General features: G+C 47.0%; 1 protein-coding gene across 1 annotated transcript in view; it reads left to right on the plus strand.

The window, feature by feature from the left end:
* Positions 1 to 25313, plus strand: part of QARS1 (glutaminyl-tRNA synthetase 1) — a 950222-nt gene that overhangs the window by 94037 nt on the left and 830872 nt on the right. Inside the window, exon 3 of the mRNA XM_069643299.1 lies at positions 22758 to 22867. Within this exon, the coding sequence (XP_069499400.1) occupies positions 22758 to 22867 (110 nt within the window). The remainder of the gene's footprint in view (positions 1 to 22757; positions 22868 to 25313) is intronic.

A 25313-nucleotide genomic window follows, 5' to 3' on the forward strand; every position in this document is an offset into this window, starting at 1 on the left:
GCAACAGCGCCCCCATATTTGTTTTATTTCTATCTGTAATGGCCTACCAAGTTGCTCTTTATCGACAATATAGAATTACTATTTGTTCTGCCATAATCTCAGAACACGCACATATGTTCAGTTAATCCTATGAAAGCATCATCTCTAGCCATTCAGTTTTAACAACTCAACCACCCATCCCGTGGGGTCACCGGTACCTAGAAGACACCATTTTTATATACATCAATAATGTATCCCCATTGCAAGTTGTATGTGTTACAATGTAACATATTCCCATAAGATTCTACCATCTATTTTTTTGAAAACACGATCAATAGTAGCGTTTTCATCACTAAATTTTTTTATTACTCACTTCCTCAATTAAAGTCACTTTAGTTGGTATTAAGTGAGAATAGCCCTTCTCACTCCGGTACAATGATTGCGTTTAATTTTGCAGTTTAGCGCAACCTGAATAGCCGACCGTAATTGGAGAGCGTTGCAAAATGGCCGACTCCATGGTTACCATTGGTCGCCATGGAAACTACAACACATTTACAGCAAGCTAATTTGGCACGTGCTAACACAGCGTTCGGATTTGATCCTCTCCGTTTGAACTGGGTAAACTATCAGACTATGCAATCTGGTCACCCGTAGCTATGAACGTTGGTCACAAAACTGATAGTTATCAATATTGTCATTTCAGTGGGGCATTACGTCCCATAAGAACGCGACACTTGGTTACCCAAAGACACTCTTCGCATTAGAATGGGTAAGAATTTCACCTGCATGCATACCTTGTCTTCTAAAACTAAGGAGTTTATTAACAATACTGACGTGCCACTTCACCTCTTCGTGTAGATACATTACCTGCGTTATAGACATCAGGTCAGTTATTTCAGCAAGCTTATTAGCTTAGTATGACTGTAAATACATGGAGGTGCTGTTCTCACTGTTTTTTCTTTCTTTCCTTTCCTTCATGGATTGTACATTTTAAAATCACGACCTTTTCACCACACATGTACAAAATGCAATAATAGGCCAAATTCATATATGGTTTTAAATGTGATGTATTTATGTATGGTTTGATTTGCTGATTAACATGGCGATTACTGTTTTGAAATGATTTTAATATTTTCAAATCTATATGGGTGGATTGCACTGGACTATGAATGTATACTATATTGTAAATAACTCCATTTGTAGATCTTGTACATTTGATTAATGTGAATGATTTCACATTTAATATGGTTGTGTTAATACATAATATATAGACCATATATTGGTATATGTTATTATACCAAATTACTGGCCCTGAGGAAGGATAACTCGGTCCGAAATGCAGAGGCCATATATTGGATGCATCTGCAAACGCCTAATGGAAATATTTAAAAATATAAGTTCAAGAAATACATTTTGTAGTCTTTGCAAAATCACAATTGGTACAATATTGTGTATTAAGCATACGTTTTGAAGACACCACAAGATAGTGGTATCTGGGAGTGCAGCCCACAACGCTGGCTTCACGGCCAAGGCTTCATTTTTGCTAATATTCGGTGCCATTTCACGGACGCACCTCACCAGTGGGTTTGCACCCCATACAAAATTACTAAGATATTACAACCGAAAAATAAGTATTTAACGACTAGGTTGTGCACACTCCCTTCTCCTTCACCCACATACTTCCCCCAACAATTCAAAGCCATCTCTATTGAAGATGCATCTGCATCCAGTGCATGTTTTATTCCCACCATTAGCGGAGTCCGTTCATTGAAGATCCCTGTTAGTAGATCCATGATGGGCGGGGGGGGGTTAATTTATGGACTCCTTTGTAACCAGCTTCACCATCCCCAGTATTACGACATTTGATCAATGAGCCACTTCTGATGAAGGGGAGAATATCAAATTGGATGAACTAGTCTAATGTATTACTTATTGAGAAGATCCCATTGAAAGTGTGTCCTAATGAGCTGGTTCAAGCACAGTTAATTTAATTCAAAGCTGGCCAGAAGATTGTTATTAGGGTATTTATTATGCGCAGATCTAGCTTCAGGAAGCAAAGGAGCGCTTCACAATCATGGGGGAAGAACGCTGTGAGGCAAATGGAGAAAAGGGAGCGGAAGGCTAACCGGGAAAGGCGAGGGTGGGCAATTAGCAGCAAGGTATCTACAAGCAACCAGGAGAAGGCGATGGGGACCAGATTGGAGTCTCCGGTAGGCAATCAATTTGGGTCTGTACCTCAAAATACTGGATGGAAGACCGTACAATAACCTCCCATAGATCGCCTGGATTAGGCCGTTTGTTTTAGCTACCTTCCTACAGCCTATTGGGATGCCTGTACCCTTTGCACATTTCTTTTTAATCCATAAGAGCCATGAAACCCTGTACACTGTTACAGCTCCCCGCGTACAGGCCCTGCGCCAGTTTGTGCTCGCACATCATTGACCTTTTTTCTACAGGTGCAGATGGGAGGCTTCTTGCAAAACTGTAATTCAAATGGATTGTGTCCTCCAACGCATTCCACATCTTTGACATGTAATGTCCACAGCTGTGCACTTCTGAAACTTTTTCAGCCAAGGGCGTCCTGCGTCGATGGCGTCGGTTCCATGTCCCTCGAGGGCCTCCGTCAAGGACGATGTAACAATGTTATAAATAAGACGCACGGCACCCGTAGCCTCAGTTGTGTTTTTCTCTGCGAATGTGTTAAATTCGTGAGACTTGGTGCGCCTCGTGTGTTTTCTTCGTTGAAGTCTTTCTCTTCGACCCCTGTGACTCTGCGGTCCGGTTTCAAGACCTGCTGGCACTGCATGTCCACGATGTCGCTCACCGACCCCCACCACATTTGTCTGTGGTGCCTCGGCAAGTCGCATGACACCGACGACTGCTCAAAATGCCGCTGACTGCAATGACCTTGTGGAAGGGGAAGCTCCAGGTAGGTGCTCGAAGCCTGTTAAGTCCCGGACTTGCAAGTCCAATTGGGTTTCCACCGATGACTCAAGGGGCGACTCTCTGCGTTGGAAGGAATCGCGGGTTCTTGGTCCCGGAGTGGTTCCTGCACCTCTTGTTCCTCGTACCGGCACACGCGGAAGTGCCGTCACAGGTCTCCTTCCCCGTCCTCCTCTTAGGGCACGTAACCTTCCTCGAGGCATCATCCTCCGAAGTCCTAGACTCCGGAGGAATGGGCTGTGTTTACGAAATCTATGATGGGGATTTTTCAATCGCAAGACACTGGTCCCGTCGCGCCTTCTGACGAAGCTGGCCTTGATCGGTCCTGGTCTGTGGCTCGCGCGCCTACGGGCTCAGGTTCACGACGCGACACATCGGGAGCCGTCAAGGTCCTGTATGGACAAGGTTTCCAAAGGTTGCAAGAGTCGTGTCTCTAGGTCTCGGTCCTCGCCCCCAGTGAGACCGCAGCAACCTATTGAGGTCTTGGGCATCGCCTTGCCGTCATTCAGCCCACGGCGACGTTGGCACCTGTGACGCCAAAGCCTTCGGCGATCTTGACGTCGAGGTTGTCTATGCTCTTGATGTCGAAGCCTTTAGGAATTTTTTCTCTGAATTTGACGTTTGATTACCCAGACATTGTGGATCCTCCAAGAACGGCTACATTGAAGTCGGTGAGGCCGGTTTTGGCCTCCAGTCCTGGGTTTCAACCCTATCTGGATGATATTTTTGAAGAGGAGGAAAGGTCTGAGGTTCCTAATGACCTTGATGATGCTCTGAGATATATATATATATATATATATATATATATATAATTTTTTTTTTTCCTCTCCCCTCCTGGGTACAGTCAGTTGGAGTTGAGACGGACCCTCCATGATGCAAGTGGACTGCACACTTCCCCGGAAGTGGAGTTTGGTAGACCTGAGCCTGGGGCTCATGCAGCGTCTTCTTATAGGAGACTAATGGCACGCCCTCAGAGCATCAGGGCTTGTCTAGTCCTCCAGAAGACTTTGTGAATGATCTGACGGATATCTTGGATCCAGCCTCTGATCCTGTTTTGCCATTTCATTCTACCTGGCAGAAAAGGGTGACAACTGCTTGGCTTTCCCCGGAATCTCTTCCCGCTGTAAATAAAAATCTTACTAGGACATACCGTCCTTCCATTAGCGACCCCAGCTATTTGTTTACTCACCCCACTCCTGAGAGTTTGGTGGTTCAGGTGGCTACGGCCACCTCGGGGCAGGCGGCATACACTTCCATCCCTCCGGATAGGGACAAGCACTTCGACGATTGGGTACGGAAGGTGTTTTCTGCTGGGAGCATGGCCTTGAAATCGGCCAACTCCACGTGTGCCTTGGCAAGGTCTGCACACTCTGTGGTCTTGTGTTGCTTTTGTGGCTGAGCGTCTTCCTGAGGGGGACGAAAGGGATGGTTTCCTTGCTATGGTGCAGCTTGGCAAGGATGCCATGTGTGAGGCCCATTAGTCGGGTTTGAATACAGCTGACAGTGTGAGCCGGTCCATGGCTGCGAGCACCGTTGTACGCAGATTTGCATGGTTGTGGTAGTCGGGATTTGCTCCGGATGTGCGAAGCCGCCCGTCTTCTGAACATGCCCTTTGATGGCGCTCGTTTATTTGGCAGCAAGGCTGACTAAAGCCTTGAGAGGTTGCAGACCTCAAAAGCTAAGGCGAAGTCTTTAAGCGCCGCAGTGCGTCAACCTCTGGCTTTTCGTCATGGGGGACAGCAATGGAGGGGAGTTTCCTTTTTGTTTCTACTCCTCCTTTGGTAGAACGAGATGGGCCGCCAGTGAAAGGGGCCAGCGAAAAAGTAGCCGTGGTGGTTGGGGGAAATCGTGGTGCCAAAGCCCCTCAGGCAGCTGCCTCTTTGCTTTCAGGCACTGCCACAGCTGCTTGTCGTGAGGCCATGTCCCATGATTCGCTGGTTGGGGGCAGACTGTCTCAGCATCTTGAAGAATGGCGGGCCATTACTTCAGACGTGTGGGTTCTGGATACCATTGCCCACGGCTACTGCCTTCCCTTCCTTCAGCAGCCTCACGACAATCCACCGGGGAAACACTCATGGAGTCTCCGGATCCGCTCCTTGCGCACAAAATCTTGCCCTGCTTGAGAAAGGTGCCATAGAACTGGTGCCTGTAGCGGAGAGGTACAAGGGTTGGTATTCCCCTTATTTTTTTGATCCCAAAGAAAGACTGGGGATTGAGACCCATCATGGACTTGCGTTGGTTGAACAAACTTCTGAGAAAGGACAAGCTCAAGATGGTTACTTTCTCGTCCTCCAGGCCCTTCAACTTCACGATTTGTTGGTGTCTCTGGACCTGAAGGATGCATACTTCCTGTGCGCAAGATGGATCGGCACATGGAAGTACCTGAGGTTTGCGGCTCACACTTTCAGTTTTGGGTCCTGCCGTTCGGATTGACCTCCGCTCGAGGGTCTTCACCAAGCTCATGGTGGTGGTAGCGGAACTTTGGCGAGGGGTGGGGATTCACGTCTACCCCTACCTGGACTGGCTGATCCGGTTACGCTCTCCCGAGCTAGCTTTAGATCATCTTGGTGTCACCTGCCGCACCCTCCACAGGCTGGGCTTCTCCCTGAATTTCACAAAGTCGCACCCAACAGCTCCAGTACATCGGGGATGTGTTGGACACGTCCTTGGAAGTGTTCACCTCCCGAGGTAAGGTCTCATATTGTACAGATGGTGGACAAGTTTCAACATGCCCAGAGTCTCCCGCCTTTTGACTTCTTAAGGTTGTTCAGCCTCATGGCTTCCTGCATTTTTCTGGTGCCAGAGGCCAGGCTGCGGCAGAGATCCCTGAAATGGGTCCTCCAGATGCAGTGGTTGCAGTTCCCTGGCAAGATGACGGATCCTGTTCAGATCCCATGCTTGGTCTCCCAGGACGTTCTGTGGTGGGTGAACGAAGGGAACCTGATGAAGGGAGAACTGTTTTGGCAACCGTGGCCAGAGGTGACTGTAGTGACAGACGCTTCCCTCACAGGATGGGGCACTCATTCCAACAACTTCACCGCCAGTGGTCGTTGGTCTTCGTCGGAGTCCAGACTCCATATCAATCTGTTAAATTGCTGGCCCTGAAGGCTTTTCTGCCCTCGGTACGGGGGAAGAGCGTCTTGGTCATGACGGACAACACAGTGACCAAGAATTACCTCAACAGAAAAGGGGGGGATGGGGACAAGGGCACACCCGTTGTGCAGAGAGGCAATGCAGCTCTGGTTCTTGGGCATCCAGCAGGACATTTTGATCTCGGCAGTTCATCTGGGTGGCGATGAAAATGCAGTGGCAGATGCTCTGAGCAGGCAGAGCAGTCTCTCACGAGTGGGAGTTGGCTCAGGAAGTCCTTCAGGAGATCTTCACCTTTTGGGGAACCCTGCAAGTGGATCACTTCGCCACCAGTGTCATCCGCAAGTGCGAGAGATACTGCTCAAGGGAATTTCCTCCAAGAGGAGTCTTAGGAGATGCATTCGTAATAGATTGGTCATTCCCACTGCTGTACGTGTTTCCTCCAGGCCCCGTTTTTCCTCAAGTGTAACAGAGGTTCGGTTCCCACATGATCCTCATTGCTCCGGATTGGGCCAGGAGAGCATGGTACCCGGACCTTCTGGAAATGTCCATCTGCCCTCCACGCCGTCTTCCCCGTCGAGAGGATCTGCTCTCTTGCGAGGGTGTGTCTGTGGTACTCCATCCAGAGGTCAAGACTCAACCTTCATGCTTGGCATCTTAAAGGTTGAGGTATAAGGATTGGGACCTCCCGGATGACGTGATGGTGTTGCTTTCGGCCAGGCGGCCTGGACCAAAATCCCTGTATCATTGCCGTAAGTTCTGCGACTGGTGCAGGGATAACAATGTTCCTTTTCAGTGCTAGAATCCTATGGTTTTGTCTTCAAGTGGGTACCATTAAAGGTTACCTGGCGGCGCTGTCTATCTTTAAGCCCTCGTCTGAAGAATGTTCTTTAAGATTCCTTTGATTTCTCAGTTTCCTAAAGGACTGACTAATGTATTCCTGTAGTCATCTTTTGAGGTCTGTCTGGGATTTGAATTTGGTTTTGAGATTTCCCATGGGGGTCTTTGAAACTTTGCACTCTTGTCCTTTGAGATTACTGTCCTTCAAGACTGTGGTGGTTGTAGTTACTTCTGCTCGCAGAGTGAGTGAATTGCATGCACTTTCATCTAAGCCATCGTTTACTGTGTTTCACAATAACAGGATTGTACTGCGAGTACGTCCTTCTCTACCTAAGGTAGTCTCTGAATATCATTTGAGTCAAAAGGTGGTTCTTCCATCGTTCTACCCTCCTCATCCTTGTAAGGAAGAGGAGCATGTCCGTCGGTTAGATCCTAGGAGAGCTCTTAGCTTTTACATTTCTAGGATGTCCAGGGTCAGAGTGGACAATCAACTCTTTGTAGGATATGCTAGACATCGATTGAGCCAGGCTGTTGCCATACAGGCCTTGTCCAGGTGGATTATCCTTACCATTACGGAGTGTTACCGGTTGGCAGGTAAATAACCCCTGAAGGTTTGAGAGCTCATTCCACTAGAGGCATGGCTACTTCACCGCCCTCCAGCAGGGTGTTCCTATTAGGAACATTTGTGATGACGCTACTTGGGCTTCGATCCATTCCCTGGATACAATCCATGGTCAGGAAATGGCCTTTTGGAAGGCGGTTCTTTATTCTGCAATCTAATTGGGTATTTTAAATTCTTTTCCCTCCTCCATTTACTGGTACTGCTTTGGGAGTCTGTCAAATATGTGGAATGCTTTGGAGGACACAATCCATTCGAAGAACCACTTACTTACCAACTGGTAACGTTCTTTCGACTGGATGGTCCGCCCAACGCTTTCCACATAGCCCTCCCAGCATGCCCCTCTGGAGAATTTCCTATGCAATTGCAGTTTCCGTTTCCACAAGGCTAAATGCAGTCCAGCAGGCATCTGAATGGTGTCTCACATTCTGGGGGAAAAAACTTAAACTGAGGCTATGGGCGCTGTGCGTCCTATTTATAACATCCTGTGACGTTGTCCTCAACGGAGGCCCTCGAGGGACATGGGCCCGACGCCATCGATGCAGGACGCCCTCTGCCGAAAGTTTCCGAATTGCATAGCCGTGGGCATTACATGTGAAAGATGTGGAATGTTGTTGCTATGGTTTCTTGACCCAGAATACAAATCCAGTGTCCTGGAAGTGTTCTCTTCTATTGCTGCATTGAGCAGTGTCCATCTGCCAAAAGTAGTTTTATGTATATCCACTTTCACAAGTGACAGTAGCTCTCCTCTACTTGTGTCCCCTTTTGCGGGCCTCTTCCCCGTCGGCCCCCCTGCTGGCTTCTCCACCTCAGCCACCCTTGCTGGCCACACCTTCTCAGCCCCCATAATACTTTCACTCATACAGCTGCTTTACAATCACTCCTTAAAAGAAATCTACCTTCATTAATTTCCCACCCTGTCACACTGCGGTACCCTTTCCTTCTGGTCTCTTGTCCTACACCTCCACTGATCTCACCTGGATAACCCAACATTTTTCTTGTCTCCTGCTTGTTTCCTTCCATCCAGATTTGGCCAGCTACCCCCCCCCCCCCCGCCAATCCTGTATCTACTTTCCCCACCTAAGATGTGTATGTTTAAGGGGAAGTCTTTAAAATTGAGCTAGGATTTGCCTACTTTCCTTGCGTGGGCTCCCCTGTCCTCAAGCAAGGTGGTGTACGGGAAGCAGTGTTCTCATTCGTGCTCCATACTGGTGTGCTGCTATGCGTCGCCGCAACGATTTATTCCTTCAGAGTCCTTGGTGTTAGTAGGGTTGTAGATGTGGCCGGGAGTCGTCCAGTCTCATTGCCGGTCTCGTTTTGGTAATCCCCATACACGAAATGTACTATGCCTCTGTGGCTTTCTCTCTCGCAGGTGGCTGTGCTGCATCTGACATAGGTGATCACTCGCAGGTTGTGGTTTGGTTCTGGAGGGGCTGTAGCTCTTGCTAACCATGTTTATGGTGAACACCTCTGCAGGCTCCTTTTGGGATCTGGGTTGATGGCACTTCCTATCTGACCGAGGCTCCTGAAAAGAAAAAGCAGCACTGGCAAGCATTTTGGTACTGAGGCATGACTGGAAATAAGAGTCTGCCCATTTACACACTGGCACAATGGGGGCAGGAGTGTGGGTTGGTTTTAATTTCCTCCGAAAGCTTGCGGGCTGGTGCATTCTGCATTCCTCTACATGTTAAATGTTCTGTTTGCGCTCTTAAGCCCTCGGGTACCGGGTTGCGCATTACAAATTTAGAAGAAAGGGAGAAGAAAGTTTTTTTAAAAATTTTACTGCAAATGTATGTGGGGGAGACTTCCTAGCTTTTCTATTACCCTAACCCCCCGTCCCCCAAACATATCTGCAGTAAAATTTGTTGGAAAAAAAAATGTAGTGACTATACCTTGATGGAAAAAGCTGCAATGGACCTGCTCCTCCTAACACTTGTAAGGCCAGGGTACAGCCACAGTAATGTGGGATGTATCCAACGGAGTGTTTGTACTGGAGGAAGCTGTTTGCTAAGATTTTCAAGTTCTTCTCTTTCTGAAGATTGCAGAAAACAATCTATGCATAAAGGGCCTGTCTGAGAGAGTTGATGGAGAAAAAGCTTGGTTTTGTAATTTATGCTAGTCCTTCTCTCACCAGTCTGAGTTCCATAGCACTCGCTCCAAGACCGCTATCGCAATTGTTCAACTGGAACACCAAGTGGCACCTATTGTGGACTGATTCGCACTCAAAATTCATTACCATAATTTTCCTCGGACAATACCTATTCATAGTTGTCTTTACTTTCCCTTTGCAACACTTTGGTATTTCCTGATTTCACAATTTGTTTCCCAACACCCTTTGGCAGTTCCAATTACCTGGCTATTCAATCCACAGGAGCCTTTGAGATAGGTAGAGCCTTGGAGATCAGTAGTGCTTTCTTTCTCAGGTCCGGAGAGGGTGGTGGCAGATTACCTTCAGTTGTGGTGCTCCATGAGCACCTAACTAGCCAGCCTCGTCACGAGGTGGGTCAGTATTTAAGCATTTGTCTGCAAGAGCACAGGGCTGGGACCCTATAATAGTAACCAGCTCAGACTAGATTTTCCCTTGACCCTGTGGGAAACCCTACTACCTCCGCACTCCATTCCGTGAACATCCCAAGTGGAAAACCAACGTGCTTGTCTTACTTGTACTTCCTGCCCCTTTCTGTTACCTGACTTTGTTGCCTGCCTGTATTTATTGTCTATCCTTTCTTGTCTGTGGGGCTACTTACACTGCTGTCTCTTGTGCACTTTTCTCATCTTGGCTTTGTGGGCAGGTTGCTGCCCTCAAGCCCCTGACAACTGCCCTCTTCAATGTATTTCCAGACCCCTGTTCACCATCGCTCTCCTCCAGTTTTATCCTGTCTTGCCTTCTCAGCTGTCTTTGATACAGTGGACAACTCCACTGTCCTCCAGACTCTCCAGCCATTGAATCAAGGGCTCTAATTGACTGGATAGCTTCTGGTCATTCCTTTATCGTCTGAAACATTGGACCTCGCTGTCGGTATCACACACGACTCTATCCTTGGCCCCTTACTCGGTACAATCGACAGCACCTTCCTTGAGCAAAAAAAACCCTCTTTTGGCTTCTCCCATTACTTCTGTGGATCACAAGCAAATCTTCCCCTTTCTTACTGTAACTCCAGATTTCTGCACACATTACTGCCTACCACTCTGATATCTAATACTAGATAGAAGCACAACTCTTCCAAGACGAAAGGAAGCCATTTGGATTACCTCCCGCACCCCTGCCCACCTGTTGTCTCTCCTTCAGAACGTCCACAACTGCTGGGTCCTACTTGACTAAGTTATCAACCTTCACTTCAGTACAACTACTTTCACATTGACTAGGGTTAACTGCTTATATCGGAAACCTATGCGCTCTCCCCACTTTCAAAGCCATCATTGTAACTCTTGCACTTGGTTAACTTGACTGCTGTGCAGGCCACCTTGTGGGCATCGCACTACTCATTCTCCCTACTTCAGAAAATACTCAACTTTGCCACCCGTACTCCCTTGCGCTTTTTTTGAGCGCCTCCTTGCCAGCTGGCTCTCAGTGCAATTGGTCCTTAGTCGTACTTTTACTTTTCGTATTTAAATCGCTGCATGGGATTGCTCCATTTTAGCTGGCTGACTCGATTATCTGCTCATCTCTTTTGCAACCTCTGCTTCAGTGCACTTCCTAGTCTGTTTCCAGACCACCGTGCATATCATTTAGATTAACGGGTTTCCGCAGTGAGACCCTCAAGTGAGATGACGCTTCCTTAACTTTGATTCCACTTTGATAAAGTGCCCAGTGGGAAAGCTGCAGACTCAGACTGGCATGCATCTCTTCATTCCTGCAGCGCCTGCTTAGCATATGGTGTTATACTGTCCTCCCTTCTAATGATTATGGATGCACCTTATGACCATCCTGCTCCCTTCTGAAGAGTGATACCAAGGGGATACTGGTCCAACTTGGTGGTGACCTAGAACTAAAGTTTAGTTTTTCTACCCCTCACCACAGGACAAAAAGCACCCTAATGTTCATAGGTCCCAAGAATATTGTTGTTGCGTCAGGTACTTTGCACTGTTTGAATCCAGATGAAAGAACAGTTAAATGTTAAAGGTATTTGTATCGCGCACCGTCACCAACGGAATTGGTTCCAAGGCGCTCTGGCGGATCTGCAAATAAGGTGGGATGGGTTAGTAAGGTGAAGAGGGAGTAGGATAGTGAGAGGACTGGCATTCTGTTGGCAGCTTCAACTCAGTGTACACCGGGTGCTGAGCTTTGGTGCAGGTATTGGATCGGTGTCTGTTCACGTGTGCTGTTGCTCCGGCTTATGTGTTGCAGTGTTGTGAAGTGTGTGCGGCTTGTTGTGCGAGAGATGATTGTGTGAGTTTTGAGTGAGATAGGTATGCAGAGTTTGAGCGTGTACTGGTTAGTGGGTTACCTGACCTTTAGCATGCTAACCTTCCCAGTTCTGTCCAAGTGTGGCACTTCGCGTTCCCAAGTAGATGCGGCGCAGGCCAATGTCCAGAATTCCATCCAGGCATCGGCATGCCAACAATCACAAACCCATCCAGATGCGGCACAGGCCAGCGTCCCGAAATCATCCAGCCGCAAGCATGTCAAACTCACAATTCTATCTGGGTGTAATGCAGGCCGGTGTCCTGTGTGGCACATGCTGACACTCATTTCATCTATGCGCGTGCATGCTATCCTTCAATCAATCCTATCTAGAGGCGACGCAGGCCAATATTCACAATTCTAAGTGTGGCATATGCTAGTCTTCAGGTTTGCATGGGACAGGGCATGCCAAAACTTGAGGTCCCATCCAGATGTGACGCAGGCCAATATCCACAACTCCACCCAAATGTGGGCATGCTGACACTGCGGTTTCACCCAAGTGCGGACATGCTCAACATTCAGTCCCACCCGGACGCGACGCAGGCCAACGTTCACAATTCCATCCAAGTGTGGACATGCCGACATGCGCATCTCCATCAAAGTGCGGGCATACCAACATTTGAAGTCCCATCCAGATGCGACGCAGGTCAACACCCACAGTTCCATCCAGGTGTGGCCATGCTACCCTTCATGACTCCATCCAAATGCGATTGCAGGTCTGGGTATGGTCCTTCCGGTATGTACGAGTGGATGAGTCACTTATCATATATCAATATCTGGGCATTCTAGTGCGTCTCTGTTGGGGTTACGTTGAGAAGAGCCATGATTTGAGGAGTTTCCTGAATGCTATGAAGAACAAGTCCCCACTACTCAAGCAAGGCCTCCACTTGTGGGCAGAAGCAGGGTGAGAGTGCGGGATAGTCGCTATTTCGTAACAGCGGTAGAAAAGAAACGGGCTCCTGCGCGAGGGGCCACCGGTTGGGGTATGGACTACTCACCGGTCCCCGACGCAGGCAGACCCAGACTTGTTCACGTTGCTGGCAGGTTCAGATGCGATAATCGGGACGTCTCGACACCATGTAGATTCCGTGTAGCAGGATGCAGGGTCGAGGGTGTCCCAAATGCAGCGAACGTGCACAGGTTGTTACCACAGCAGGGCAACACGGCAACCGCGTTTACTCTGGTCCGGGCGCACTCGTCTAACTTCAGACCTGGGAATGGCAAGTGTACGAAATTCGCTGCGAGGTTGCCGTGGACACAGAGCTAGCAGTAGGCCATGTTTCGAAGGCTTCCCCGAAACGGCGGGGGTGACTGAGCAAACATCCTGTGTAAGCTGGTCAGCCCACTAGTTGACCCTAGGACACTTCCGAAGAGGCTTACTTGCAGGGTTTGATGAAGGTGCCGGGAATAGTTGATCCCACTATTCCATTGGGTCGAAGCGCCTTCGCAGACCACCTAGGACGATCGGATGCAGAGGGTTCTCGCAGGACAACAGCGGCTCAGGGTGCCAAACCTTCAGCGGGTCACCAGCCGTTCCTCGACTCAGCTTCTTGTTGCAGGATACTTGGCTCCTTATCCCTTGTTCGGTGTGAACTCAGGAGATCGACCTGGTAGTGGTGTTTTCAGCCTCCTCTTATCCAAAGTTCCCTTTGCGCCAAAACGGAGACGACCCAATGGGAGATCCGCTCACAAACACTCACACCATACGTGGACCTATCACGGACCACGGTGGTACAGGCATTCAGGACACTCCAGACTCTCTGGCACCCAAGCTGTGTATTGGGAACAGACATCCCAGCCCACGTCCTGGAGGCACACACAAGGCATTCAGACGCCTGCGAAAGCGTTGGGTTTCGCGGGAAAGTGCATGACCAAATAAGGACGGACCCGGGTCAGCTCGACCTGGGAAAGGTGAAGGGGCAAGACGGTCAGAGGACAGGACAAAGAACCTTGTGGCATGGCCATTTTGGAGCCAGGCCACTCATTTGTGCCAAACGCAGTAAGCGCGGATAACATGGCGAAAAAGGGTTCAAAACACAAGAGAAACAATAGCTGCCACCAGTCCTGTCTGTGACGCACTTGCACAGTTCATAAGTCCAGCAAGAGTTTCTAGGGCCTTTGGAATGACTATAGACCCAAGAGCGTGGTAAAGTAAGTTACAGTGCACTCTTGTTTCATGTTGCACAAAAGCTGCAACATGAGGAAAGGACTAAGGGAAACAAAGTCTCCCAGTACTGACTGTTTTAAGGGCATGCCAGTTTCCCCATAAGAAATGAGCGAAAGCCCAGAGGAGTGCGGTGGAAGGCTGCGCTTCTCTGGCAAAGTCTAGATCAGGGTGTAAAATAGCGAAAATTTTGGGGGTTGCCACATGGAGGGAAAATTACATACAATATGAAATCTTTCCTAACGCAATACCCAAACGAAACTACAGAGCATATGCTAGGGTTTTATCTGGCATAATTCCAGGAATAGAAAAGCATTATGGAAGTTGCAAAACTTGTACGAGCAAGGAGGCATTGGATTGCCAAACTTTGAAGTATACCATCTGGCTAGCCAACTCCAATATGTAGCAAGGTGGCTATCAGAAGATCAAACACTCGAGTCTAAACTGAGTGCTGAATGCATCCTTTATTTCTTCAACAAGAGGATGTGGTTGCCAAAATAACAGAGGGTGGGAGAGGGCAGACAGTTGGATCAGGGAGGGGAGACATGGCGTAGAGCTTGCCAGTTAATGAAGAATCAGTCCCATGTTCCCCACAGCTTCTGCTAGTGTTAGGAGTAGATGAGCAAATGAGGCGGAACATAAGGAAGTGGGAAATGGTAGGCATAGTGATAATGGGGGATGTGTGGCGAGACGGGAAGGTTAAGGAGTTTGATACACTGATGGAGGACACCGGGTTACTACAACAGGGACCGCATATCACATATTCTAGGCTGGTGAGGATTATCAAAAGGTACGTGTCCCGAAGCGGTGTTGGCCAAACAGCCAGAGGCAGTCATAGAAACATTTTACGATGTGTCTGAAGGGGGCCACAAGGTCTCCCGTATATAGGAGTTGCTGATGTCTAAGGCTGGGAAAGAGGTGGTCCAGACGAGACTGAACTGGGAGGAGGATGTGGGGGAATCAATGGAAGACTGACTGTGGGTCAGAGTGCAGGGATACCATAAAAAGGTATCGAGAAACGTGCGGTTGTAACAGATTGTTATACGTCGCCCACAGAGCATATGTGACCCTTAAGAAAATAGCTAAGTTTAAACATGCAGGTGTACAGACATGACCAAAGTCTTAGTTACTTAACTGTAACTATTTCTCCAGCATTGGTATCTTTCATAGGTTCACATGCCAGAACACCCCCAGTCAGACCGGGAATCCTCTGTGAGTTTTTTTTTTTACACATAGAGAATGCATGCAAATGCCCCATCGTGGCCCATGAGCCACTCCACCGTGCAGTCCCTCCAGCCCACCCCGGTCCACCATGGCCCCAGCCAACGAGGCGGCAGGGCCCAAGTATAAGGCTCACCTGGCTTCCACGGAGGCGCAGGCGTGGCTGGGACTGCTGTGACCTCTTCTGCAGAGATGCGTAAGACCCAGTGTAAGAGGATTACATAGGATTGGGTGATTAACTGTAGCCACTGATAGGTTTCAGAGGATTACAATAGATTTTACTTTGTTTCCCCTTGCTCTCTTCTGTCATGTTTTCTTCTTTGCAGAAACTAGTGTAGAAGCCTGTGTACATGGGACAAGGTGCAAGTTTACATAAACACGGTAGGACCATTATATATCCTAAGGCAACAGCTCCCTCTTGCAGCGACAACAGGAGCAGCTACTGCATCAGACAAACCTACAGGGACAAACGTACATCTGGCTTTTCAATTATATTAAATTAAATTTATGATGCGAAGGCTTTCACTTTCTCAGATTTTGTTGATCATTTAGTTGGTATACTTGCCTTCTATGTGCTGTTAAGCAAGTGTTTAGATGTATTATGACTGTAGATGGGCATCCTTCCTTTTTCTTTTAAATTGTCCATTACATCTAGAGCATTATAACACTTCTTAATTAAAATCTTCTATGCCTCTATCGAAAAAACATAACTGTCGGTGAGGGAGGCTCTTGACTGGGAGGAGTGCATGATCTGATGGTAAAGGGTCAGGTTTAGGGCGTTTTGTCTGGGAAGGCCCTGGAAGGTGCAGGTTCCAGCTGGACTAAGTCTGGTCCTTGGGTCATTTTTTTCTTTATTGAGGGACTAGTAGAAGGTGTTTTTTTATTTTATTTAAACAGATAATTGGAGCAGCCTCTCCGTACTGACATGACTTGGAACACTTTGGCTAACACCACAGGATTTCATCTATCCAAGCATTTTGGGAATGATGTGGAATATCCTGTGTGGAGCTGGTCCTGCACCCCTGTTTGACACTCTGTGGCAATGAACTGTGCATTGGGATCAAACCAATTGTCCTCAAATCTGGGCAAGTGGCTATCGCCAAGGGAGTGCTATAGAGGCCCTTCGGTGGTGAATGGTGAAATCACACATTGCGCTGCGTCCCCTTAGAGTGCTCTGTATGCAGACCCTTTGTCGCTCATTTAGGATGTGAATCATTGATGAGATTGAGGTACATCCCATGTGGGTCCACCAAAACTGGTCATCTGGCATACACATGCTTGAGGTCAAGAAAAGGAGGCATATTTACAATGCTTTCAGGCCAAAACGGTCTCAATTTACAGTGTACGACGGTGATGTTCTGTTTGAAAAGGTAGTGCCCATTGTCTACGCTTGCTCAGGAAATCTGGAATTAAGCAATTGCTCATGATATGAATTTCTCTGCACACTTTTTATTTGCATCCTCTAAACCTTGTTGCCATACTTGGAGCAGCATAAAAGAATCCTCATCGATGTAGTAGCACATTTTACCTAGACTGGGTTTGAATGATGATCTGGATCTAGATCTTCCTGTGTAAACTAAACAAAATTGGAGTACCCTTTTAAAATCTGTCATCAGACACGTTCTTGATTAAAGGCATAGTAATCATGCCATGCTAGCCCTGCAGTCGCACTCGCTCCCAGTAACATCTTGGGTAGATTTGAAGTAATGTTGTGCTGTCCATAGGGCGGGGCCAGTCCTATTACAGAATAAATCCTTACCTGTCAATAGTCAAGTAGGCGTTTATCTAATGAACTATTGGAGGTTAAGGTGGCACAGTTTATCATTTGTTTATGGGACGCTTTTGATGTTCCCCATATCCAACGTATGCATTACTCACAACTCTTATGTGCGTTAAATGGCATCTATTCGGTCTCTTTCAAACCTCTTCACTTCTTTTGATGAGCAGCTTATCACTGAGAGGATTGTCAAAGGTGCCTGCTAAAACCCTGTAACCTAACCGCGTCCGAGGTTTCCGGTGGCTCATGTTTCCTTCCTAACAAAGTTGCATTATTTTTCTGCAATCATTTAGCCAAGTCCACCCTGCGAGGTGGAAAGACAGACGACTCGTCTCAATGTAGCAAGGGTTCTATGACGACATATTGATGACTTGTTTTGGTCTAATGTAGACCGGCTCTTCACCAGGGAAAGGAGGCTTCTGTAGCTTCTCTTGCCTGCTAGTTGGTCTCTTGTATCTTGGACGCATGCAACCATATGGAAGATTCGACTTCTGGCAGGGAATGGCCACATGCTGAAAGGACTTCATATCTGAGATTCCTGTGATGTGCTCAGCAGTTCCTTCATCTGCCCCAAATGCATTCTGTTAACATTTTGTATTTCTCTAGACACACTTCAGACAGTAGCTTAGACTGCAAAAAAATGTTTCAAGATTAAAGCGGATGGCATTTTTTCAGTGGTTTCGATAATTGCCAAGCTCCTGTTCCGCTATGGAACGTGGAGGCAGAAAGACAGTGTGGTCCTGTGTCACTCTCGTGGACTGGTCTACCCACAGCCACTGGAGTAAAATCGCTCTTGCATCTCCTTTGTTGCTTATCCCCATATCTTCTAATTCAGTGTAGTTTTTAGAAATCTAGCTCCCAGTATTCAGTCCTCTTGGCACTCCTTAAGCAGCTGTGCACGAATATGGAGCGTTTAAATCTCAAGCCTCTACCTTCTATCACATTGATTTTCAATCAGTTCGGACACCTGTACTGCGGCTGTGGAATCTTAAGATCACAACACAAAGCTGCATACAGTTGTCTTGGTTCACGTTTTACTAGTCTGATAATGATCCTGCTCAATAGTAACTAGTAGTCAAACCACAAAACCTTCATGCAGTACTATTGTTGGCTCATCAGCACTACTGCGCCATTGCTGCACAGATTTAGAACTACAAAACCCAGCATGCATTTCTCATGGCCAGTCTCGCCACATCTTAGCAGGCCTCTCCTGGAGTCTTTCCACCTCTGGCATTGTACATTTAGCATCACTTTCAATACCTATTTAGTCAGCCCTTTGGTCCACATTCTGTTGGTGTGGTTCTCAATGTACTCACATGATAACTATTATCTGCGTTGGGCCCTCTGGAAGCACCTGCTGTTACTTTTTCCAACTCTTGGTGGGATCTTGACTTTCAGTGACTTCATTCGTGTTCTCTCGCCTCGTTTGCCTGGAGATCCTCCTACTGGACAACGTCTGTCGTCCTCTTCACGCTATACTATGCGAATGACAGCTTGTAGGTCTTAAGCGCTGTCCATTACCACCATTGGCAGATCTTCAGGCTGGCCTCGTGATTTCCGAGACACTACTTCAGGAATGTATTTCTTTTATGGCCGCCTTCATTTCTGTGGCTCTGCTCATGGGGGTCATGTGGGTATGTGCCATACATGCTGATTCTTCATTTAACATTGTCCCATGAGATCCTGTTTAAAGCGGTCATTGCTTAAGGAGTTCTATGGTTAAACCTATGAGTCGCGCCTGGTATGACTTCAGTGTCGTGGTGATTGATCACACAAATCTGAATGATGGGAGATTGTATGTACCAGTAAGTACAAAGTTAGACAATGCAGTGATATATTTTTGTAATGGTTTTTCATGTCCCACTTCCTATGGATGCCCCAACCTTTACACCCGTTCTTATGATTATGGCATTCACGCAGTGTGATACTTAGTTCTTGTGCATGGGGAAAAGGGTTGGTGAAGTAAACTAGCCCACACATGTCGAGCCACATCTGTGCGTGTGCGTCCTTTTCTTTTTCTTTGCTTTGTATAGTGGTTCACATTTTCAGGAGACTGTGCAGGACATCAGCGTTCCGTGCAAGGTTAACTCTATTGAGCAACGTGCACTTAAATCAATGACATGTCTAATAATGCGCTCCTTTGTGTCTCCCGAAATGCTTTCTGTTCACTCGGACAATTAAGGATTTCAGTTAATGCCATCAAAAACATGGACAAGAATTACCCAGTAGCAGTGCATTTAATTAATAGAAATATTCTGGAATGTGTTGGATTTAGCAGGTTAGTACAACTTCCTTGTAACTGTGACACAGAATTAATTTTGAGACTGTAAACAAGTTAATTTGAAGGTTTAACAGTAAATCCCTCAATGGCTTAAATACAACGAAAGGCTTCCATGTTTTCCCATTGTTTTCAGTATTCAATACTAAATCAGCGATCTGGCTCTACAAAAGTATTATGAATTTCTGGTCATTCTGTTGATCAATTGATCTTCAGGCATCGTAATATATTTTACAACCTATATTGATTTCACAAATTTCACCTTATGCAATTTATTCAGCTCATGTTTTTTGTAATATTTGTGCCTCTGTGGCATATATCAGGTGATCACATAAACAATCGCTCGAAGATTACTGCTGTTATTTTTAAACCTCAAATTCCCTTTAAGCATGTAATTTATTTGTTAATGAACTAAAACGTTAACTTTGCTCTTGGTAAAGCAAAATTTTCACATGTAGAACTGTTTACTTTTAGGTGTGACTATATAAGGATTAAATAATTATGGGTATTGTAATTAGTAGGATTCATTACCATGATGTGTATATAAAACGTTGCCCTTTTTTGTATTGTTGCTTACTGAGTGCTGTAACCTCCAAGTGCAGCGACACATTGCTTTGTTTGTATAAAAGATGGATGTCCTCCAGATACTGGCCAGCTGTGATTATCCGTTACTTGTAGCATAACACTGTGCTAAGATTTTAAGGTAAAACTATTTTTCACCACACCGCCGACTGCCTATTGCTGTGCTTGTTGCTGAGTGCCCGCTAGTAGGGATAGGTGTTTAATATTTGGCTTGCAGTGGTTGGCATGCTTTATTTTTAGACATTTGTATGGCGCCTATACACAAGTGCTTCCAGCGCCACAGAAACAGTTGTAAAAGGCCTTGTGACATTCTTACTGTGCAAGTGCAGAGAAAAGAAAGTACAAGAGGAGTGGAAGTAGGGGAAAGGCTGGAATGGAGTGGGAGTGTTAAATGCAGAAGTGAGGGGGGGGGGGGGGCAAGGGTGCTGATGGGAGCCACGAGGGCAAGTGCTGGAGGAAAGGTGGGAGAGGCCACGACAAGTGCAATGGACAGGGTGGACCAGATTCAGGCTAGTCCAGGAAGGGTGCCTGAAGGCAAGTGCTTGAGGGAGGATGGTGAAAAATGGGTGGGGCTGGCCCTAGTAAGATTTTTTTTTTTCTTTCTCCTCATTCTTCACTTGCTAACACTCCCTTTGCTATTGTGACTGGGGCATGGTCCATTCAGAGTAATACAACGGCCAGACAACCGCCCCCCTCCTGGCCCCCATACCAGTCCCCCAGCATCGCTTGCCAGCACTGCCCTCGGGCTCCCTTCCCCAGTCTAGCCCGAACCTGGTCCACCCTGTCCTCCATACTGCCCCGCCAATACCTCCTCCCTTTTCCCTCAGCACTTGCCTTCTTACCCCCCAGCACTTGCCCTCCCTTTGGGCACCCAATTCTGCACTTCTCCTTCTACCCCTCCACCCCTGCACTTACCACCTTGTTCTTGCATGGTAGGATTGTCACAAGGTCAATATAACTGTTTTTTTGTTCTTTCTATGTTCCCCTCCCCATTTTGCCTTGTGGCACCTGGAAACACCTGTGTACAGGTGCCATACAAATGCCCAATAAATAAATGGATAAATAAGGGACCAGGCACCAGTCTCCGATGTAGACGGACATTAGCACGGGAGGGGGAGAGTGAAGGAGGCGAAGAAAAGGAACTTGAGATCCTGCCCCCTCTGACGTGAGCCAGGAGGCCATTCCAGATGGAGGCTTCTGCCGAGGAGAGGCATCTACCCCCCACTCTGCTTGGAGAAACGTCTGACTTGCAGAGAGTTGGAGCGCGAGTTCTGAAGCACTCGAGCAGGGAGGTATTTAGGCAGAGAAAGCTGGATAGAGAGCTCCCAGTCCCCAGACACCCTTGTGTATTATGAAGTGTCTTGAATTTGATCATTGCAGTCACTTGGACCCAGTGCAGGGATCTTACGGCTACGATCCCTGTGCTTGAGGCCAAAGATAAGTCTTGCAGCTCTATTCTGGATTAGTTGAAGAGGGTGAAGGGAAGAAGGGGGCAGCCTGAAGAAGGGGGCAGCCTGAAGAAGAGGCTGTTGCAGTAGTCCAGCATAGTGAACCAGAGCTCTGGAGACATTGAACTTCTGAGGTTGGGTGAGAAAAGGGAGAATGACTCTGAGGAGGTGAAGCTGATAGTTGGACTTCTTGACAAGGTCTATGATAGGTGGAGAAAAGGAGAGGAGACCGATGACCCGAGGTTTTTAGCCTGCCAGGGTTAGGGGAGGGGACCCAAGGAGGGTATCCAGAGAGGGGCAGAGGGAAGGAAACATGGAGCAGGTGTCCCAATGAGAAGAATCTAGTCTTACTGGCATTAAGGCAGAGCTCGTTAGCAGAGCACTTGAATAGCTGTCAGGAATGGGGGAGGAAGTGGGGGTAGAGGAAGGAAGCTTAAAGGATAGTGGAGTTGTCAGCGTAGAATTGAAAATGAGAGAAGGTGGAGATGAGATGGGCAAGTTAGATGTTGAAAGTTATGGCGATAGGATAGCGCCCTGAGGGACGCCACAGTGAGGTGGAGGAAAGGAAAGGGCCGATTTCACTTGGGAGCGTCTGAAAGAAAGTTCAGCCATGCCAGTGCCCAGTCAGTGATGGGCTTCACTAAGACGATTTATGAGGATGGCATGATTGACTGTCAAAGTCGGAGGAAAGATCAAGGAGGATCAGAACAGAAGGAGAGTTGGAGTCCAGGTTTGAGAGCAGGTCTTCACGGGTGTTCAGGAGAGGGGTTGCTGTGCCTCCGGATGATCTAAAGCCAGTCTGGTGTTCGTTAAGGCAGCCTGCCAGATCAGTGTGGTAGGTCAGTTGGGGAATGACCAACCTCTCCATAAGTTTGCCCAGGAAAGGGCGTGATTGAGGGCGATTAGTTGTCTGGGCATGAAGGGTCTGCAGACTGATTTTGTAGGAGAGGTTGCACAAGAGTGCTTGAGGGGCTGTGGCAAGGAGTGCTTACAGAAATCCGCCAAGGACTGAGAGATATCCTTGATAGTTCTGAGGGAGCAGGGGGGGCACCTGGTTGGAGGAGACTCTCTCATAGAGCAGACTACTTTAGAAACCTCTGGTGCAGTGGGCGAGAAGGAGAGAATGGGGGTGGGGGGCAAGGAAGGTGAGGGAAGGGGGGGGTTAGTGAGTGGAGAAGATGACAGTGAGGAAAAGGTTGTGCTGAGTTTTAGTGGCTAAATGGGAGGCAAGTGCAGAGAGCTTGGGAGGGCAGGGGAGAGGAAGAGACTGCAGTAGGGTTGACCAGTTCCTTGCAGATTTTGATAAGTACTGCTGTTTGTTGCCCTTGAGAATTTAGTCATTATTTTGTTTAAAAATGTGTTATTTTGCACATGGGCACAATGTAATCTTTCCCCCTATGTCGTCTTGCAGCTGCTTTGGATTATGTGAAAAGTCATCCATTAGATCCCATCAGCACTTCAGACTTTGAGAAGGCTTGTGGTGTTGGTGTTGCAGTCACCCCTGAAGAAATTGAAGACGCTGTAAGTAAAGTTCGCAATTCGGTAGTGAGTGAATTTACGACTGGATCAGTGATTGGAAGGGGATATGGATGTGTATGTGACTAAACCATGCACAGGCCAATTGCAAAGTTGTTTGAAATGGGCAATGTGAAGAACAAGCTAGAGTTTCAGTGACCAGGGTGTGGAATAATACTGAGGTTGACAAAGTTGTGTTTTTTATATATATGCTCTTTTGTGTACACTAAAGAATCCTCGGGTTGTATTTAAAAATTGAGGCGGCCTGCCTAGGGAAATTCTGACCTCTTTGGCAAGCATTGGATTACAATAACTTCTACCACACTTTTATTTATGCAGCTATTCCATAGAAACCTCATTGGCATTGCTCATCAAAATACAAGCCTGCTAATAACCATTAGTCCATTTCCTGTGTCTGCTGTGGAAAACTATTGCGCCTTCTATATAATCCTGTTTTGACTGACTTGCAACTACGACTTGCTATTGCCCTTTATTTAATATACTCTGTTCCATGGAACACTGAGTTTCTCATATTGCGACACGCATGACTCTATTAAACTCTATTTAGTACAAAATGTATTTTTGACACGGGCGCTACTGAACTCTAATACAAAGGTCTTGGAGCCCTTCTACCGAGAAGGAACACGGCCAAATGTATGGGTACACTCCCACTTTGTAGGGTCTACAACTTTTTAGCTCACTGCACCATTCACAACAGAGTGAAATCCGTGTGTTCACTGCTTAGTGGCACAGCATCTCCGTCAGGAGGCCTGACTAGAGGGGAACAGGTTGCTGTTACTCTTGTTCAGAGGAAAATTGCCTAGCATTTCGGTGCTGGGCTGCCTAAGTGGGTGGGACCAAACAGATAGTTCTACTCTGTGAAAAGTACAGTGAGCTAAAACGTGGTTGTAGACCTTCCCGCGTGGGCACCTTCCCACAGAACCGATTATCTGTCCCTGTTCGTTCTCGGTAGAGGGGCTCCCAGACTTTAATAATTGACTTATTTTTCACTTGAACACTACAATGATTTGGTAGTGTTATTTACGCATTACTCTGCCGTTGCTATTTAGAAGCGCGAGTGACATGCAGCTCTTGGCCGGTAATTGTACGCTCTGTTACTACCTGCATTTTTAATTTTGTTTTCAAAAATACGTTCACAGAATCCAGACCTGAGCTGTACAGATTTGCTGGTTTTTACATAGAAGATAGGACTGGCGATCCGTTAGCAGGCTGCTTCATTCTTTTAGACTGATTTGCTTTTTGAAGTCATTGTAAATGGAAAAGAATTCAACTGCAGACTCTGCCTCCAGTTATTAATACAATATAAAGTCTTTGTTATATTTCTTGGGGTTCCTGCCCCTGCACAAAGAAATGAACACATTTTCATACTGTCTGTATTCTACATTTTTACAGTATGCATATTTAGCTAGATTTATTTTGTGTTTTATTTTGACTCTTTGAAAATTCAGCTGTATGGAGCAAAAGCAGATTAACAAATGTTAATCCTGTGAAGTCGGCAACCCTGTAGACTTTTGTTTTTGGTTCTCATGGGAGTTGCCCCTAGGTTTAGAGGAACAGACCTGCTGGGCAGTTTTTAGTTTATAATGTGGGGGGGCAGGAGAGCACATGAGCTTTGCTCTGGGCTAGCTCAAATTTGTGAGTAGTCGGGATTAGTTTTGGGGAGGGGACCAAACTCACTGACCCTGATTGATGTTTTCACTGTTAGTATGTGAAATCAATTGCAAGTCATTGGAAAATGGACCTGCTGGGAAGATCAAAACTTGAAATTCAGGTACTGACGCCGACAAGTCAGGATTCCCTGAAAATGAACCAGGTGGGGCTTGGATAATCCGGATTTCAGCCTATAAAGAAAGTTAGTGTGGAGCTAACACAGGAGTTTTGAGGTGGTTTTCTGGTGAACAGATTCCATGCAGAGCAAATTGTGCCAACAGGCAAAAACTACCACAGACATGGATAGGATTCCAGATATGCTTTGGTGAGCAGCAAGCCGATTTTATGAGTTTGAGAGTTGAGTAAATATGCTCCCTCTCACAAGGTCTATACACCGTCCACTCCCCTCCTTAACTGAGACTGGTGATCTCCTCACCAATGTTTCCTCCATGCTTTACTTACTATTTCCCTCCCTCCCCCTGTTGGATGCCCATTCCCTTGTTCCTATGCTCCCTAACCTTATTCTTACCCCTATGATTGTAAAGGGCCCTGTTGCTTCCCGACGCTAGGTCAGCATTCAACAAATAACCCAATGGTGTGGGTATAAAATGTTAGATTTTGTCTAAATTAGAATTGTTAGCATGTTTATATATTTTGAGGACATGTTCTTGGATAGACTGCTAGACCATATATAGGCTAGCTCTCAACTGCTCTCTCCCGGGCTTCCCGGTACTTCGGGAAGATTAAGGTAACAGGCGATGGAGGGCAAGAGGCCACAGGG

Source organism: Ambystoma mexicanum, chromosome 2p (genome assembly GCF_040938575.1).
Source record: "Ambystoma mexicanum isolate Mex_15411 chromosome 2p, UKY_AmexF1_1, whole genome shotgun sequence".
Classification (NCBI taxonomy): Eukaryota; Metazoa; Chordata; class Amphibia; order Caudata; family Ambystomatidae; genus Ambystoma; species Ambystoma mexicanum.